The sequence below is a fragment of the Bombus terrestris genome, chromosome 15 (assembly GCF_910591885.1).
Source record: "Bombus terrestris chromosome 15, iyBomTerr1.2, whole genome shotgun sequence".
Classification (NCBI taxonomy): domain Eukaryota; kingdom Metazoa; phylum Arthropoda; class Insecta; order Hymenoptera; family Apidae; genus Bombus; species Bombus terrestris.
This window is the reverse complement of record NC_063283.1, coordinates 5,235,295-5,252,349: the sequence shown is the minus strand read 5'-3', so window position 1 is coordinate 5,252,349 and position 17,055 is coordinate 5,235,295. Positions and strand designations below refer to the sequence as shown.

Sequence of the window (17,055 nt, the reverse complement as noted above, 5' to 3'; positions counted from 1 at the left end):
CCTTCAACTCTCGATCTTCTTACCTCTTTCTTCCGCCTGTTTATTCTCCTTCCATTCCTCTACCCTCTTAAATTCCTCTTCCTCCCCAGCTCTCATTCCTCCTGCTTCCCTAAACATTTTGTTTCATTTCTCCCATCCAGACAGTTTTTCCTCCATTCCTTCCCTTCCCTTTGCCTATCTCAACACCTTCCTGGCCACTTTACTTCCTCACTTGTTGTACTCACTTCTTAACACGTTGACGCCGGCGTGTATTACCGGTGGCTCACACGTGTCTGTTCCGTGAGGCGGGGTGCATCACGGTAAATCATACTTGTATTTCACAAGATATGTAGTGCAAAATAGCTTTATGTTATTTTATCTCAACATTATAAACAGACATTCGATAGTGAAAACATAACAATTCAGTATTATAAACTTAGCATAATTATTTATTTTTTTCATGCAGTTTTTTAAAACATGTTAGACAAAATGCCGGCTGGCCCTTACAACGATCACGATATGATGTTAATAGTAAATAAATCATACTGTTTTAATGAACCGCATTATTATTATGTTAAACAATTACAATATACTTACGCCCGCCTGGCCACCATTTGCAAGATGTCAAAGTTGGACTGTTCAAAACAAATTCTTTCGTTTCCGGATAGTACGTTGCCGTAGTTTCCAAACCCCTGAAAAACGTTCCATGGCCTAGTTCAGTCTAAGGCAGAAGTGCAAGATTAAATTTACTCGAGAAACTTTTAGAATCTGTGACGATCTTGTATAAAAAGAATGTTCTCCCTTGCGTATAAACTGAGCATATGTTCCTATAACATCGCCGGTCCAAGCTCTGTTTATCCAAAATGCTTGCTGTTCAGAATTTGCTTGTCCCATAAGAGCGGGTAGAAACATAGCGTAATGCAGGACCACTGGATTTCCATATCCGGACAATGCAGACAGTAGTCTTGTCATAAAGATATTTCTACTGAAAGGCTACGTTAAAGCTACCACTGTGTTATCTGGTAAGCAAGGAAGTTCTACTTTTCTTTAACATTGGAAAAAAAGAATAGTGTAGAGGAAAACTAAATTATTCTTTAGTATAGTTATAATTATGCTCATATGTAATGTTATTGAGAATAGGATGAAATATTTGGATCTTTTTTTTTCTTTAAAAAAAAGTACAAGCAATAACTCTTTCTCTAATGTCAAATAGTGGAACTGGATTTGTTATGTGACAGGATATAGACTTTGACAGGAAACATTTTACAATAAAAAGATGATTATCTTCCTCGTCTGAGAGTTACAATTTACTAATTACAGTCTTCCCTAATTTTGAAGAAGAACATATCCATAAAACGTCTGCATATATATTTTTATGGCTTCTATATCTTACTGCTACGTTTTCTTTTAACGCTAGAATATCCAAAAAATATTATTATGAGATTAAACATTTAGACATATTAGAGCACGTATAAAATAATGAAGAAGATTTAGGAATAGAGACATTAGAAGACCAAAATATAACAATTAGACGCGCGTGTAATTTTTATTAGTAAACGTTGTAATAGTTAATTTTCAGCAATGAATAGGAAGAATATTGATCTATTTTCATATACATTATATAACTAAAACGTAGTATGCTACATAATAATTATATTTTCAAATGTGAATGCAAATATTTACAACTTGTACTTGCAAATATACAATAATAAATATTCTCTCTTATACATTGATGTTCCTTTTTTCTCATTAACATTTAGACATCATTGATAGAAAAAACTTAATACATATGTATATCTTACAATGTAAAGGAAGTTATATTTTAATATGTTACATTTATATTCTAGCAAAGTTAGTAATATTCATGGTAGATATATGAGGACTAAGTAAATTATTTTACAGTAGAACTGATTTCGACTTTTGTTGCGTAATACATATATTAAAAAATATATTATTGTATCAGTGATATGGTAACAAAATAAAAAGATATTAAACTTAATGGAAAATAATGAAGAGAGTAACGTAATCATAACGAAGAATATCAACAGTACATCACTTAATTATTTATTCATTTAATAATTAGTCGCTTACAATAATTTTGGTTTATAATAATTTAATTTCACATATAAATGATACATATCATAAGTTTATACATAAATAATTATGATAAAGATATTTTTAGATTACAATGTGCGGATTGATATGAAATTCAACTATACCGTTAGACACATAGTTGTAAGAATTTACATAATATATTAGATTTACAAATGTAACAAAATATTTGAGAACTAGTCTAAAATTCTCCGCAAAATTATCCGATTATTCCAAAATATTAATGACGTTAACACACTAGTTCAAAGCGTAAAATGGATAGAATAATATTACTTTATCTTTAATAACAAACTGACTGTACAGTTTTCTATTTTGCTAAATCAGCTGCGAACTCTGTTACTTGTCTAATACATACATATACATATGTAGGGTTTTCGGCTAGTATTTCAACATAATTTAAGAGCTGATTCTTAACGCTGAAATAAGACGAAAATCAAGAATAAAAAAAATTGCGTTTTCGGCCTTGTTATGTAATTATTGACATTAAAAATCGATAAAAGTATCAACAGGAGAAGGCACAGATTATCATCGACCGATCCATCTGTTTCCAATACAGCTGATCATCAAAGATTTTTTCTTCTTAAATTTTTTGTATACATTTTTCGGGTTTTAACGTATCGGTATCCCACAATTTATTGACCTATTTTGTAAAATATGTTTACGATAGGTATAGTTCTATTGGGATATTTTTCGACGTATGAACTTCGTGCTGTTGCACTATTGCCGACCACCGTAAAATACATACATTTTATAATAAATGCGGCTAATAAAAACATACATAATACTACATGTATGTCACCACTTTTATTCAGTAAATAAACACTGTGTGTATGTAAACCTATCAATTCTAAAATGTAATTTTCTTTTGTGCGTTACAGGTTTAACAAGAAAGATAGACACTTGTGTAATTGAAAATATCATTATGCTAATTACATATACTGTATGGAACATGTCATTTTTAACAACATATTTAAAACATCTTATCCGAGAATAATTTTACACAATCCCAAAACGTTTCTCTTACACATAAAACCTTTATCAAACGTCCATTCGAAATTATTACAGCGATGGTCCATTATATAAATTAAATATCTACAATGAGAGTTCACAAGAACAATACAAAACTACGTTTGTTCCTTCTCTTTTTTGTTAAATACTAACTCTCAACAAAATGAGCAAATGAACACGTACTCATTCTTTCGATATTGCTAATATGATACAATGTTACAATTGTATTTTTCAACGACCAATCATGTTATTTATGGGATGTCGATTTATAAAATATTAAACTGTCAAAGTTCAATCACCACATACGATATACAATATAGATAACTACATTATTTACATTTACATTGATTTACATTTTCCTCTAAAAATGAAGAAAGATTACACTATAAATTACTCTTAAGAAATGGTTTTAAGTATTTTTCAAAAGATATGTTTACACTTTCACGGTTCAGAGGGCTCTTCATGGCTTCTTGAAACAATCGTTCATAAACGTTACCATCGTAAGCACCTAAAGCCGAACAAAGAATATGGTCATCGAAATCGAAACCATCCACGATTCCTACAGCATTTCGACGGATTGTCATCAGCAAATATTCCAAGCGTGAATGAAGTGTCTGAACATAATCTTCCTGCATAGAAGAAAACTAAAAAAGAGAAAGAAATGAATTACTCTTGAATTCAAATTACCCTACAAGATATAGTAGAAAAATTGTCTTCTTTCGCTGTCCTCTGTGATTAGTTTCGAAAAAAATCAATACTTACCCGAAGAAAATTACCAACGTTTCTCAAAGCCCAATATACGATATACAATTCGCAGAGTTGAAGCATTACTTGACGAAATTCTTCAGACTTCGAGTTTAACTGTTTAATAGCTTTTGCAAATGTTTTTGCAATAAAGCCTCGAGCGTGAGCTTCCGAACACTGAGTTAGTTCGATGCTCGTTTGGTTCCACGCCTCCTCCGTCGGAACTCCATCACGTATTCTGCGATCCAAATGTTCTGCTGCTAAACGAATAAATCTGCGAAATGATAAGAATATCGTAAACATTCTGATGAATATCTATGTAATTATTCAGCAATATTTAATGTATTCAGAAGCAGTATACCCTGCGGCTACGGCATCATAAGCATCTATCAGACATTCCAAATCGTTACTCCAACGAAAATGTTTTGCTCCTTTCGCTGCTTCGTTAAGATACTCTACAGATTCTGGCAGTGGCTTACCATCCATAGCTTGTTTCCATGATTTTACGAGATACCTAGCTGTTTGCAAAAGTAGGACTGTATTTTCCCCTTCGTAAGTACAGACTGAGGTCGCAAATCCGTAGAGTACTGGCAGATTGCTGGCAGTCATGTATCCATGTCCACCACAAGATAACCGAAGCTGCTCTATTCCAGCTGCTGTATCTGCGGATACAACTGCTTTTAGGCAACATGACAAAGAATGCAACTGCAAAATAAATTAATAGTTAGAAATATGGAGAAAAGTATATTACTACAAAGGGTATAAAAGTACCAACCTCCGGTAGTTTTTCATAATCAGAGTGGTGCAATTGACTTTGCACTGTATTATACATATCCCAAACACAACTGGCAGTAACTTTTATTGCGAAACATGTGGCAATATGAGGAAAGATTTTGTACTGTTGCGTTACGTAATCGAGAATCTGTACCTCTGGTTGTCTAAAAAGAAAGAATGACAAATACTGATTTGGTATCAACAGGAGAGATTTAATTATAATTAAAAGTAACATTTCCAATGGAGGCATTTTTTAAGAAGGAGACATAGAGCAGTCGATGTTACTGGAGATTGTTTTTAATAGAACATACTCCGCATTTATTTGACCCTGACGTCTTACTACGCTGTATCGAACCGCAATAGTAACAGCTTTCCTTAAATAGTGTAAGAGGTTCTGCAGCAACGCTACTCGAACGAACACCATCGTACCATACGTTAACTTCTCATTTGTAGATTTTACGTATGTTCCATCTTCTAGTACCTATAACAGAAAGTGTAATTATACAATTTGCTCTATCGACAATTAGGATTTAAGAACAGTTCTGTTTACGCAGATAATTTTCCTTTCGAGTTCAGAACCACTAGATGATATTGCACTTCTTACAGCAACTTTATGAAAATTTACCTTGGAATTCTTCATCAACATATTCTCCCGTGGTATCCTAAAGTCATGAAATCCGAGAAAGCCATTGTTAGCACCGTTCATCCCCATTTTTGTACCAATTTCTCCAATTATAATGCCTAAGAATTACATACAGATTAAATTTACTGTTTGCTATAGCTATTGTTCAGCAAGTTATAAACAAGGAAGTTGTTTGGTTCATAATTGTTGTTTGATAATGTGAACAGTTTGTTCTCTTTTTTACACATTCCAATATAATATATAATTAATTACAAACGATTAAGACATTTAATTGTGTACCCTTTAAAGGTTCATGTGTCTCCACGTCTCTTAATTGTACAATAAACGGATGAATTCCCCTACATTCTCCCTGGGTGTATAATTGCGCAACGACTATTGCATGATTTGCAGTGTGGCCCACTGAAAATTTTAATCGTAAATAAATCATACTGTTTTAGTAAAGAACATTATTATTATATTAAAGAATTGCAATCTACTTACATCCGCCTGGCCACCATTTGTAGGATGTCAAAGTTGGACTGTTCAAAACAAACTCTTTTGTTTCCGGATCGTACGTTGCCGTAGTTTCCAAACCCCTGAGAAACGTTCCATGTCCTAGTTCAGTCTAAGGCAGAAGTGCAAGATTAAATTTACTTGAGAAACTTTTAGAATCTGTGACCATCTCGTTTAAAAAGAATGTTCTCCCTTACGTATTACCTGAGCATATGTTCCTATAACATCGCCGGCCCAAGCTCTGTTTATCCAATATGCTTGCTGTTCAGAATTTGCTTGTCCCATAAGAGCGGGTAGAAACATGGCATAATGCAGAAGCAATGGATTTCCATCTTCGAATAGTGCAGTCCCAAGTGTTCCTCCAAAGATACTTCTGCAAATAGACTACATTGAGGATATCTTTTTGCTATTGTATAACCAAGGAACTTCTATTATTCTTTAACACTGAAAGAGAATATCTAAATATTATAGAGGAAAAACTAATTTAATCGTTATTATAAGTATCCTCTTATTCGACGACATTGGGGGCAAGTGGAAATATTTGCAAATTTCTTTTCATCTGAAAAAACTGGCAATATCTTTTCTTCACATATAGAAGAAATATTGGAATTTGCTTGGTTACGTGACAGTTTCCTTGAGGTGAACTTTAAAATGCTTACAAAAGAAGATCAATATCTTCTTTTCCTGAGCGTTGCAATTCTCTAATTTTGTGTAGAACTTGGCAGCAAATTCGTAAAGTATCTTCGTATATTTCTTTATGGCTCTTATATTTCATTGCTACATTTTCTTTTAACACCAGATCATCCAAAAAATATTGTTCTGAAAATAAAATATGAACAAAAAGTAATAAAACGTAATACAGAAATGAAAATACTGGAAGAATAAAATAAAATAATAAGACGCGCGTGTAGTTTTTATTAGTACTCATCATAAATGGACAAATTATATATTCGCGTTTAGGGTACAAGTAAAACGAACTTTACTACATATTGCATAATAATATCATAAACTGCAGGCGCTTATATTGCCTTCTACATGCAATATATTCTGTCTCTTCCTTGTTAATACAGCAATGTGCTTCATAAATATGATATTTGCATTTTTCCGTGTGAATAACATTGAACTTTAAAATACGACATTTATGTCCTAATAATTTACTAATTCTCCTGGTAGAAATATGAAGATTAGTATCAGAGATATAATACCAAAATAAAGAAATATTAAACATATTCGAAAATAATGAAAAGAATAATGTTTCAATTAATTTTTAGGAAGTTATTATATTATACAATTTACTGCTTAATATTTTATTCATTTAATAATTTATTATCCATTAGATGTTAGCAAGAATTTGAATTTAATTTATAATAGTTTGATGTCATATGTAAATGATAAATATCATAAGCATGTATGTAGTATCGTGCAAGAGGGCCTAAGAGATACCAAGGTAACCATAAACAATGTCGGGGATGGCGAGGCGTCATTCGGGTTCATCAATGTGTAGTTGGTCCTTTCAAGTGAATAATTTGGTAGACAAAGCCTACGTAACCCTGGCCAGGGTTGTTTGCGGAACACATGCGTGGTGGGGTGAAAAAAGACAAAGGGATGCTGAAGACAGAGTTAGTGGAGAAGTCGTACAGAGTGTTGTTAGTTGAGAAGTCAGAGAGAGTGAGTACAGAAGCCCCAGAGAGTGAGAGTGGAGGAGCCGGAGAGTATGTATGGGATGTTGAGAGCCGAGTATGATAATAATATGTACGACGATATTGTAATCAGTTCGTTGTATTGAGTATTGCTTGTTAAACTAAAACTTAACTCCAAATAAAACATCATTACTTATCCTTACTCTAAGATCCATTAAGTTACTACATGTACATAATTACCACAAAAATATGTTTAAATTATTGGATGGATAAATCTGTGGATAGATTTTCTTTTTTTCTTTTTGGTAGACTATTTACAATCAATTCTCTTTGAGAATTATAAGTAAATTATTTTGGCGTGGTACTGTAACTTGGATTATAAGAGTTTATAATACGTTTGATTCTAGTTGAATCTAATGCTTCAATCTAAAGGGATTCAATCTTTTTAGTCTGCGGATCTGATCTACTCGAATTACTTGTTCCACATAGTTGGAACCCGTAGGTTCAAACTAGATTTAATATGGCTTTATATAACATTATTTTGGCTTTATATAACATATTTAAGGTGGGGCATCTGCCCATAACTCAGTAGAATTTTTTTAGTTTTGTTTTCAGTTTTTTAGATTTATCTACGATGTGCCGATATTTCTAATCTGAAACGAACTTTGTTGACTTCATTATCGACCACACTGACTAATAATTTTATTTCCATTCATTTCAAATATTTGCTATCTCTATGATACTGCGAATTTTTTATGAGAAACGGTTTTCTAACTGCTGGAATCCACATCTTTCAAAATCGATATGAATTACTATTTGGTGAGAAACTTATAGTAACTCTAAGCCAAGGACGTTTCTAATGCGTACCCAAATAAGCCAATTACATTAAAAAATTTATATTTCTACAAATATAATAAGAATATACAATTATATTTCGACATATTTCTCGTGGAAAGAAAATGTTAATTTTGCGAAGATTGTTTAGTTCTTAACAACAGTGAAAACGAAGGAAACTGAAATTATTTTTTTGATAATTGGCGTTAAACTAAGAGGATAAATAAAAACTACCTATACCTCGATCACGGCGTTGTCTCGTTTTTTCTGCACTGCCATCGAAAAAATGCGTGACTTCCACAGGATCGAACGTACATCTACTTCGTTCATATTGTAAATCCTTGTTTACCACCATTTTCTGTTGCTTCATATTGTGTAGATTACTTTACACTAATCAGTGACAAACCAGTGTGGTTGTTTAATCTATCGCAGCACGTATCTATCTAAATAATTTTCTTTCCAAACGCCCGATTTTTATACATAAATATACTATACCGCGTCACGTACAGAATATGAGCATCATATTCACACTGCGGATTTCTTATATTGCCGCATACGACAGTTTCAAACCTTTGCACCTAATTCAACATTTCTATTTTTAATACAAGGCCAAACACAAGCCCCTGAAATGCATCATAATGCGAGAAATTAATAGCGAAATATGAGTAATCAGGTAAAACTATAATCTCGTGCTCTAAAATTATGCATAATTAGTTGTGATAATACGTAACTAACAATGTTTTGTTTATCACTAGAAAAACTTCAAGTGACTATTTTCATAAATTACATATGAAATAAAATATATAAAATATCTTGACATCGTACTACAAATTTCTTTGTACGATCTTAAACAAAGTACTAATGCCTTATGCACCCTCGATTCTACCTATTTTTCCATTTCAGAGAAGAATACATTCGACATAATGACATAAAGGGTACATAAACCCCTTGTTAATTGATCTCTTTCGTAGGACAATATAATTTCGAACATGCCTTGGTCACATGTTTCAGGTTATGAGTCAGGGCACCTTTGCATAATTGCCATTGTTGACGCATAACTATAGGCAGAATTAAATTGGAGTGAAATCGGCAGCTCTTAGCAAATTTCTCGAAATCTAAGGCCTACAGCGGGGTTATATGCATACAGAAAGATTTGAAATTATGATTTCCATAACATACTCCAAAATAGAGTTTCCGATATTGCACGTTTTCTGAAAATACAGGTGTAGCTAATACACGCATGTTTTATTCCGCATATTTCTTTATACACGGGTACACAAATATTCAAATACTCAGATCTTAATATCTGTACTGAAATTCACGGGTACGCGTGTATAGAAATTACAGAACTTCAGGTACAATCATACTTAATTTAAATCCATTTGAATGATGGACGGCTGACGCAGCAATATCGGAACGGTGCTTTTCATGTGCCGGAAATATTGTAACAAAGAAAAGAAACCGGTTACTAACAATTTTGAACCAAACATGTACATCACGAGTCCGGCTCAAGGAATCTAATTCAGTAATAAGTTCGGACTCACATTCATGGAGTTCGGGCCATATCTATTCAGGTTTGATAGGATAGATAACGGTTAAATTCTAAACAATCACGGCAGTGGGCAATCCGAAAAATGGAACTTATATAAAAGAACTTATATAGAAGTAAAATTTAATTAGAACCATAACTTAATGTTATGAAGAAGGAAAAATGCGAAAAATATAAGTGATCTATATGGAAGCAGTAACGAAAATTCTAGTGATAGCAACATGATAGTGTCATTAAGAAAGAGTGTGAGGCGTTTAATTATAGTGAAACATAGCGATATAAAATGACGAGTAGAAGATGACGATAGAGAAGAGGAAAAGGAATTAAACGATTGTTTACAGCAAAGAAATGCATAGCTACTTTACAAGTATACTTTACAAGATGTATTACGTACTCGATACTCGTTGGATGCAACATACGTAGCGAATCTATATCAAAATTCATGACCATGGTATCGCAGCGGTACCAATGAATCTCACAAATTGCATTTTATTCCTGTACAAATACTATTATTTCCACTGCGATAGGAAATTAACAATAATTGCAGTATGTCAGTATAAGGAATGATACCACATGTATGTCACCACTTCTATCCCATAAATAAATACTGTGCCATATGAAAACCTTTCAATTCTAAAATGTAATTTTCCTTGAGCCGCTATAGGTTCAACAATAAAAATACACATTTTTCTAGTTTAAAATATTATTTTATTACTTCTAAAAACAGAAAATACCATTTCCCATAACATATTTAAGACATCTCATCTCAAAATATTTCCAGGAAACTTTTTATAAATATAAAATATCTATCCAACATTTATTCACAATTATTACAGCGATGCTTCTTTATATAAATTACACATTTAGAATGATAGCGAATAGAAATGATACAAAAATACGTTCGATCCTTTCTTGTTCAATACAAAGTCTCAGTAAGATGGACAAGTCAGCACGTAGATCTTTCTTCGATATTGCTCATATGATATGTTACAGATGTTCCATCTTATAGATCAATACCCAGCAAGCAATACAATCGATTATTTAATAACAAATAAAAAATACATTAGGATAACAAGTAAATGCAACATATCCCAAACGATCCAATCATCACAAAACAAATGCGAAATAATAATTATGCTTAAATATTTCCTTTCAAAAGATTACACTATAAATTACTCTTAAGAAATGGTTTTAAGTATTTTTCAAAAGACATGTTCACAGTTTCACGGTTCAGAGGACTCTTCATGGCTTCTTGAAACAATCGTTCATAAACATTACCATCGTAAGCACCCAAAGCCGAACAAAGAATATGGTCATTGAAATCGAAACCGTCAACGATTCCTACAGCATTTCGACGAATTGTCATCAGCAAATATTCCAAGCGTGAATGAAGTGTCTGAACATGCTCTTCCTGCATAGAAGAAAACTAAAAAAGAGAAAGAAATGAATCGCTCTTGAATTCAAATTACCCTACAAAATATAGTAAAAAAATTATCTTCTTTCGCTGTCCTCTCTGATTAGTTTCGAAAAAAAATCAATACACACCCGAAGAAAATTACCAACGTTTCTCAAAGCCCAATATACGATATACAGTTCGCAGAGTTGAAACATTACTTGACGAAATTCTTCAGACTTCGAGTTTAACTGTTTAATAGCTTTTGCAAATGTTTTTGCAATAAAGCCTCGAGCGTGAGCTTCCGAACACTGAGTTAGTTCGATGCTCGTTTGGTTCCACGCCTCCTCCGTCGGAACTCCATCATGTATTCTGCGATCCAAATGTTCTGCTGCTAAACGGATGAATCTGCGAAATGATAAGAATATCGTAAACATTCTGATGAATATCTATATAATTATTTAGGAAGATTTAATGTTTGCGAAGCAGTATACCCTGCAGCTACGGCATCATAAGCATCTATCAGACATTCCAGATCGTTACTCCAACGACAATGTTTTACTCCTTTTGCTGCTTCGTTAAGATATTCTACAGATTCTGGCAATGGTTCACCATCCATAGCTTGTTTCCATGATTTTATGAGGTACCTAGCTGTTTGCAAATGTAGGACTGTATTTTCCCCTTCGTAAGTACAGACTGCAGTGGCCAATCCGTAAAGTCCTGGCAGATTGCTGGCAGTCATGTATCCATGTCCACCACAAGATAACCGAAGCTGCTCTATTCCAGCTGCTGTATCTGCGGATACAATTGCTTTTAGGCAACATGACAATGAATGCAACTGCAAAAGAAATTAATAGAGCTAAAAATATGAAGAAAAGCATATTACTATAAAGAGTATAAAGGTACCAACCTCTGGTAGTTTTTCATAATCAGCCTGGTGCAATTGACTTTGTACCGTTTTATACATATCCAAAAGCCACATGGCAGTAACTTTTATTGCGAAACATGTGGCAATATGAGGGAAGATTTTGTATTGTTGCGTTACGTAATCGAGAATCTGCACCTCTGGTTGACTAAAAAGAAAGAATGGCAAATACTAATTTGGCATCAACAGGAGAGATTTAATTATAATTAAAATTAACATTTCCAATGGAGGCATTTTTTAAGAAGGAGACAGAGCAGTCGATGTTACTGGAGATTGTTTTTAATAGAACATACTCCGCATTTATTTGACCCTGACGTCTTACTACGCTGTATCGAACCGCAATAGTAACAGCTTTGGATAAATAGTGTAGAACGTCCTGCAGCAACATTACTCGAACGAACACCATCGTACCATACGTTAACTTGTCATTTGCAGATTTTACGTATGTTCCATCTTCTAGTACCTATAGCAGGAAATGTAATTATACAATTTGCTCTATCGACAATTGGGATTTAAGGACAGTTCTGTTTACGCAGATCATTTTCCTTTCAAGTTCAGAACCACAAGATGATATTGCACTTCTTACAGCAACTTTATGAAAATTTACCTTGGAATTCTTCATCAACATATTCTCCCGTGGTATCCTAAAGTCATGAAATCCGAGAAAGCCATTGTTCACACCGTTCATTCCTAATTTTGCACCAATCTCACCAATGATAATGTCTAAAAATCGAACACAAATTCATTTCGCTCTTTCCTTTATCTACTATTAGAGAATAATTGTAAAGAAGAAAGTTGTTTGTTTTGATGATTGTTATTTGATAACGTGAATAATATTTTTATAACAAATTATAAACGATTAAGTAATATTATTGTATACTCTTTAAAGGTTCATGTGTCTCCACGTCTCTTAATTGTACAACAAACGTATGAATTCCCCTACATTCTCCCTGGGTATATAATTGCGCAACGACTATTGCATGATTTGCAGTGTGACCCACTGAAAATTTTGATAGTAAATAAATCATACTGTTTTAGTGAACCGCATTATTATTATGTTAAACAATTACAATATACTTACGTCCGCCTGGCCACCATTTGTAGGATGTCAAAGTTGGACTATTCAAAACGAACTCTTTCGTTTCCGGATCGTACGTTGCCGTAGTTTCCAAACCCCTGAGAAACGTTCCATGGCCTAATTCAGTCTAAGGCAGAAGTGCAAGATTAAATTTACTTGAGAAACTTTAATCTGTGACCATCTTGTTTAAAAAGAATGTTCTCCCTTACGTATTACCTGAGCATATGTTCCTATAACATCGCCGGTCCAAGCTCTGTTTATCCAATATGCTTGCTGTTCAGAATTTGCTTGTCCCATAAGAGCGGGTAGAAACATGGCATAATGCAGAAGCAATGGATTTCCGTCTTCGAATAGTGCAGTCCCAAGTAGTCCTCCAAAGATATTTCTGCAAATAGACTACATTGGGGGAATCTTTTTACTATTGTATAACAAAGGAAGTTCTATTATCCTTTAACACTGAAAGAGAATATCTAAATATTATAGAAGAAAAACTAATTTAATCGTTATTATAAGTATCCTTTTATTCGACGACATTGAGAGCAAGTGGAAATATTTGCAAGTTCCTATTTATCTGAAAAGACTAGGAATATCTTTTCTTCACATATAGAAGAAATATTGGAATTTGCTTGGTTATGTGACAGTTTCCTTGAGGTGAACTTTAAAATGCTTACAAAACAAGATCAATGTCTGCTTTTCCTGAGCGTTGCAATTCTCTAATTTTGTGAAGTACTTTACAGCAAATTCGTAAAGTATCTTCGTATATTTCTTTATGGCTCTTCTTATATTTCATTGCTACATTTTCTTTTAACACCAGATCACCCAAAAAATATTGTTCTGAAAATAAAATATGAACAAAAAATAATAAAACGTAATACAGAAATTGAAAATACTGGAAGAATAAAATAAAATAATAAGACGCGCGTGTAGTTTTTATTAGTACTCATCATAAATGGACACATTATATATTCACGCTTAAGAAACAAGTAAAACGAACTGTACTACATACTGCATAATAATGTCATGAACTGTAGGTGATTATATTGCCTTCTACATGCAATATATTCTGTCTTTTCTTTGTTAATACCGCAATGTGATTCATAAGTATCATATTTGCATTTTTCCGTGTGAATAACATTGAACTTTAAAATACGACATTTATGTCCTAGTAATTTATTAATTCCCCTGGTAGAAATATGAAGATTAGTATCAGAGATATAATACCAAAATAAAGAAATATTAAGCATATTCGAAAATAATGAAAAGAATAATGTTTCAATTAATTTTTAGGAAGTTATTATATTATACAATTTACTGCTTAATATTTTATTCATTTAATAATTTATTATCCATTAGATGTTAGCAAGAATTTAAATTTAATTTATAATTTTTTGATGTCATATGTAAATGATAAATATCATAAGCATGTATGTAGTATTGTGCAAGAAGGCTTAAGAAATACCAAGATAACCATAAACAATGTCGGGGATGCCGAGACGCCTTCGGGTTCATCAATGTGTAGTTGGTCCTTTCAAGTGAATAATTTGGTAGAAAAGGCCTACGTAACCCTGGCCACGGTTGTTTACGGAACACATGCGTGGTGGGGTGAAAAAAGACAAAGGGATGCTGGAGACAGAGTTAGTGGAGAAGTCGTACAGAGTGTTGTTAGTTGAGAAGTCAGAGAGAGTGAGTACAAAAGCCCCAGAGAGTGAGAGTGGAGGAGCCGGAGAGTATGTATGGGATGTTGAGAGCCGAGTATGATAATAATATGTACGACGATATTGTAATCAGTTCGTTGTATTGAGTATTGCTTGTTAAACTAAAACTTAACTCCAAATAAAACATCATTACTTATCCTTACTCTAAGATCCATTAAGTTACTACATGTACATAATTACCACAAAAATATGTTTAAATTATTGGATGGATAAATCTGTGGATAGATTTTCTTTTTTTCTTTTTGGTAGACTATTTACAATCAATTCTCTTTGAGAATTATAAGTAAATTATTTTGGCGTGGTACTGTAACTTGGATTATAAGAGTTTATAATACGTTTGATTCTAGTTGAATCTAATGCTTCAATCTAAAGGGATTCAATCTTTTTAGTCTGCGGATCTGATCTACTCGAATTACTTGTTCCACATAATTGGAGCCCGTAGGTTCAAACTAGATTTAATATGGCTTTATATAACATTATTTTGGCTTTATATAACATATTTAAGGTGGGGCATCTGCCCATGTCTCAGTAGAATTTTTTTAGTTTTGTTTTCAGTTTTTTAGATTTATCTACGATGTGCCGATATTTCTAATCTGAAACGAACTTTGTTGACTTCATTATCGACCACACTGACTAATAATTTTATTTCCATTCATTTCAAATATTTGCTATCTCTATGATACTGCGAATTTTTTATGAGAAACGGTTTTCTAACTGCTGGAATCCACATCTTTCAAAATCGATATGAATTACTATTTGGTGAGAAACTTATAGTAACTCTAAGCCAAGGACGTTTCTAATGCGTACCCAAATAAGTCAATTACATTAAAAAATTTATATTTCTACAAATATAATAGGAATATACAATTATATTTCGATCTCGTGGAAAGAAAATGTTAATTTTGCGAAGATTATTTAGTTCTTAATAACAGTGAAAACGAAAGAAACTGAAATTATTTTTTTGATAATTGGCGTTAAACTAAGAGGATAAATAAAAACTACCTATACCTTGATCTCGGCGTTGTCTCGTTTTTTCTGCACTGCCATCGAAAAAGTGCGTGACTTCCACAGGATCGAACGTACATCTACTTCGTTCATATTGTAAATCCTTGTTTACCACCATTTTCTGTTGCTTCATATTGTGTAGATTACTTTACACTAATCAGTGACAAACCAGTGTGGTTGTTTAATCTATTGCAGCACGTATCTATCTAATTAATTTTCTTTCCAAACGCCCGATTTTTATACATATATATACTGTAATATCGGAAAAAGGATAAGATTAGGATAATTTAGATTTGTAAAATTCTCCTAATACTATTTATTAAGATAAATAAAAAGAACAGCGATTAATTGGGCAGAGGACGATAAATGTTCAACTTGAACTAAACGCAAGAATCTTATTCTACTCAAATCACTCTCGCAACTCTATAATGCAACAACTCGATCTCTCTAGAACGCTAGCAACTCTACAACTCTACAACTCTCACTGACTCTCTCAACTCTACGACTCTAGTCTTCGGCTTTTGTACTCGCACGCTCTCGCCTCTTAACTCTCACTGTACACCTTTTGCATTCGTTCTCGCCGACGTCTCAACTAACACTGTCCTTAGCGTCTCTTTGTCTTTTCCCACCCTATCGCGCACGTATCCCGAAAACGTCCGTGGCCAGGGTCACGCAGGCCTTTTCCACGAAACTGTTTACTTGAAAGGACCAACGACACATTGATGTACCCGACGATGCCGCGGCTCTCGCGACATCGTTTACGGTTCGGCCGATATCTTAGGTCTTTTGTCCACGATACTACAATACGATACCGCGTCACTTTCAGAATATGAGCGTCTTGTTCATATTGCAAATTTCTAATATTGCCGCGTACAATTGTTTTGTGGCAGCACTCGACAAGCCAAATACCACCGACACTAACTAGTATCGGACGACGGCAGTGCAGTGGTTAGCGCACTTGACTCTGAATCTCTGAGCAGGACGGACCTCTCAGTCCAAAAAGGGTACATGGCGTAGGTCCTGACAGTGAGCGCATCATCTACACAGTATCCAGTGAGGAAAAAAAAAGTGACAAAACGTAAAAAATAGTGAAAAATAGTGCTCGTATTACCCTCGCTATAAACAAAAATAAATAAAAAAAATAGAAGACAAAGATAATGAAAT

General features: G+C 33.4%; 2 protein-coding genes across 2 annotated transcripts; both read right to left on the bottom strand.

Annotated features, from left to right (window-relative positions):
- Positions 1-2,875: 2,875 nt before the first annotated feature.
- Positions 2,876-8,741, bottom strand: LOC100649153 (probable peroxisomal acyl-coenzyme A oxidase 1). Its single transcript, XM_048412904.1, has 11 exons — positions 8,467-8,741; positions 6,412-6,571; positions 5,957-6,125; positions 5,741-5,864; positions 5,540-5,659; positions 5,243-5,358; positions 4,929-5,098; positions 4,619-4,781; positions 4,205-4,548; positions 3,862-4,117; positions 2,876-3,743 (listed from the first exon to the last, which is right to left on the bottom strand). The coding sequence occupies exons 1-11, from the start codon at positions 8,594-8,596 to the stop codon at positions 3,483-3,485; spliced, it is 2,013 nt and encodes a 670-aa protein (XP_048268861.1). The 5' UTR covers positions 8,597-8,741; the 3' UTR covers positions 2,876-3,482.
- Positions 8,742-10,578: 1,837 nt separating this feature from the next.
- Positions 10,579-16,583, bottom strand: LOC100649275 (probable peroxisomal acyl-coenzyme A oxidase 1). Its single transcript, XM_048412898.1, has 12 exons — positions 16,381-16,583; positions 15,895-16,143; positions 13,843-14,005; positions 13,388-13,556; positions 13,175-13,298; positions 12,974-13,093; positions 12,701-12,816; positions 12,387-12,556; positions 12,079-12,241; positions 11,663-12,006; positions 11,321-11,576; positions 10,579-11,201 (listed from the first exon to the last, which is right to left on the bottom strand). The coding sequence occupies exons 2-12, from the start codon at positions 16,022-16,024 to the stop codon at positions 10,941-10,943; spliced, it is 2,016 nt and encodes a 671-aa protein (XP_048268855.1). The 5' UTR covers positions 16,025-16,143; positions 16,381-16,583; the 3' UTR covers positions 10,579-10,940.
- Positions 16,584-17,055: the final 472 nt, after the last annotated feature.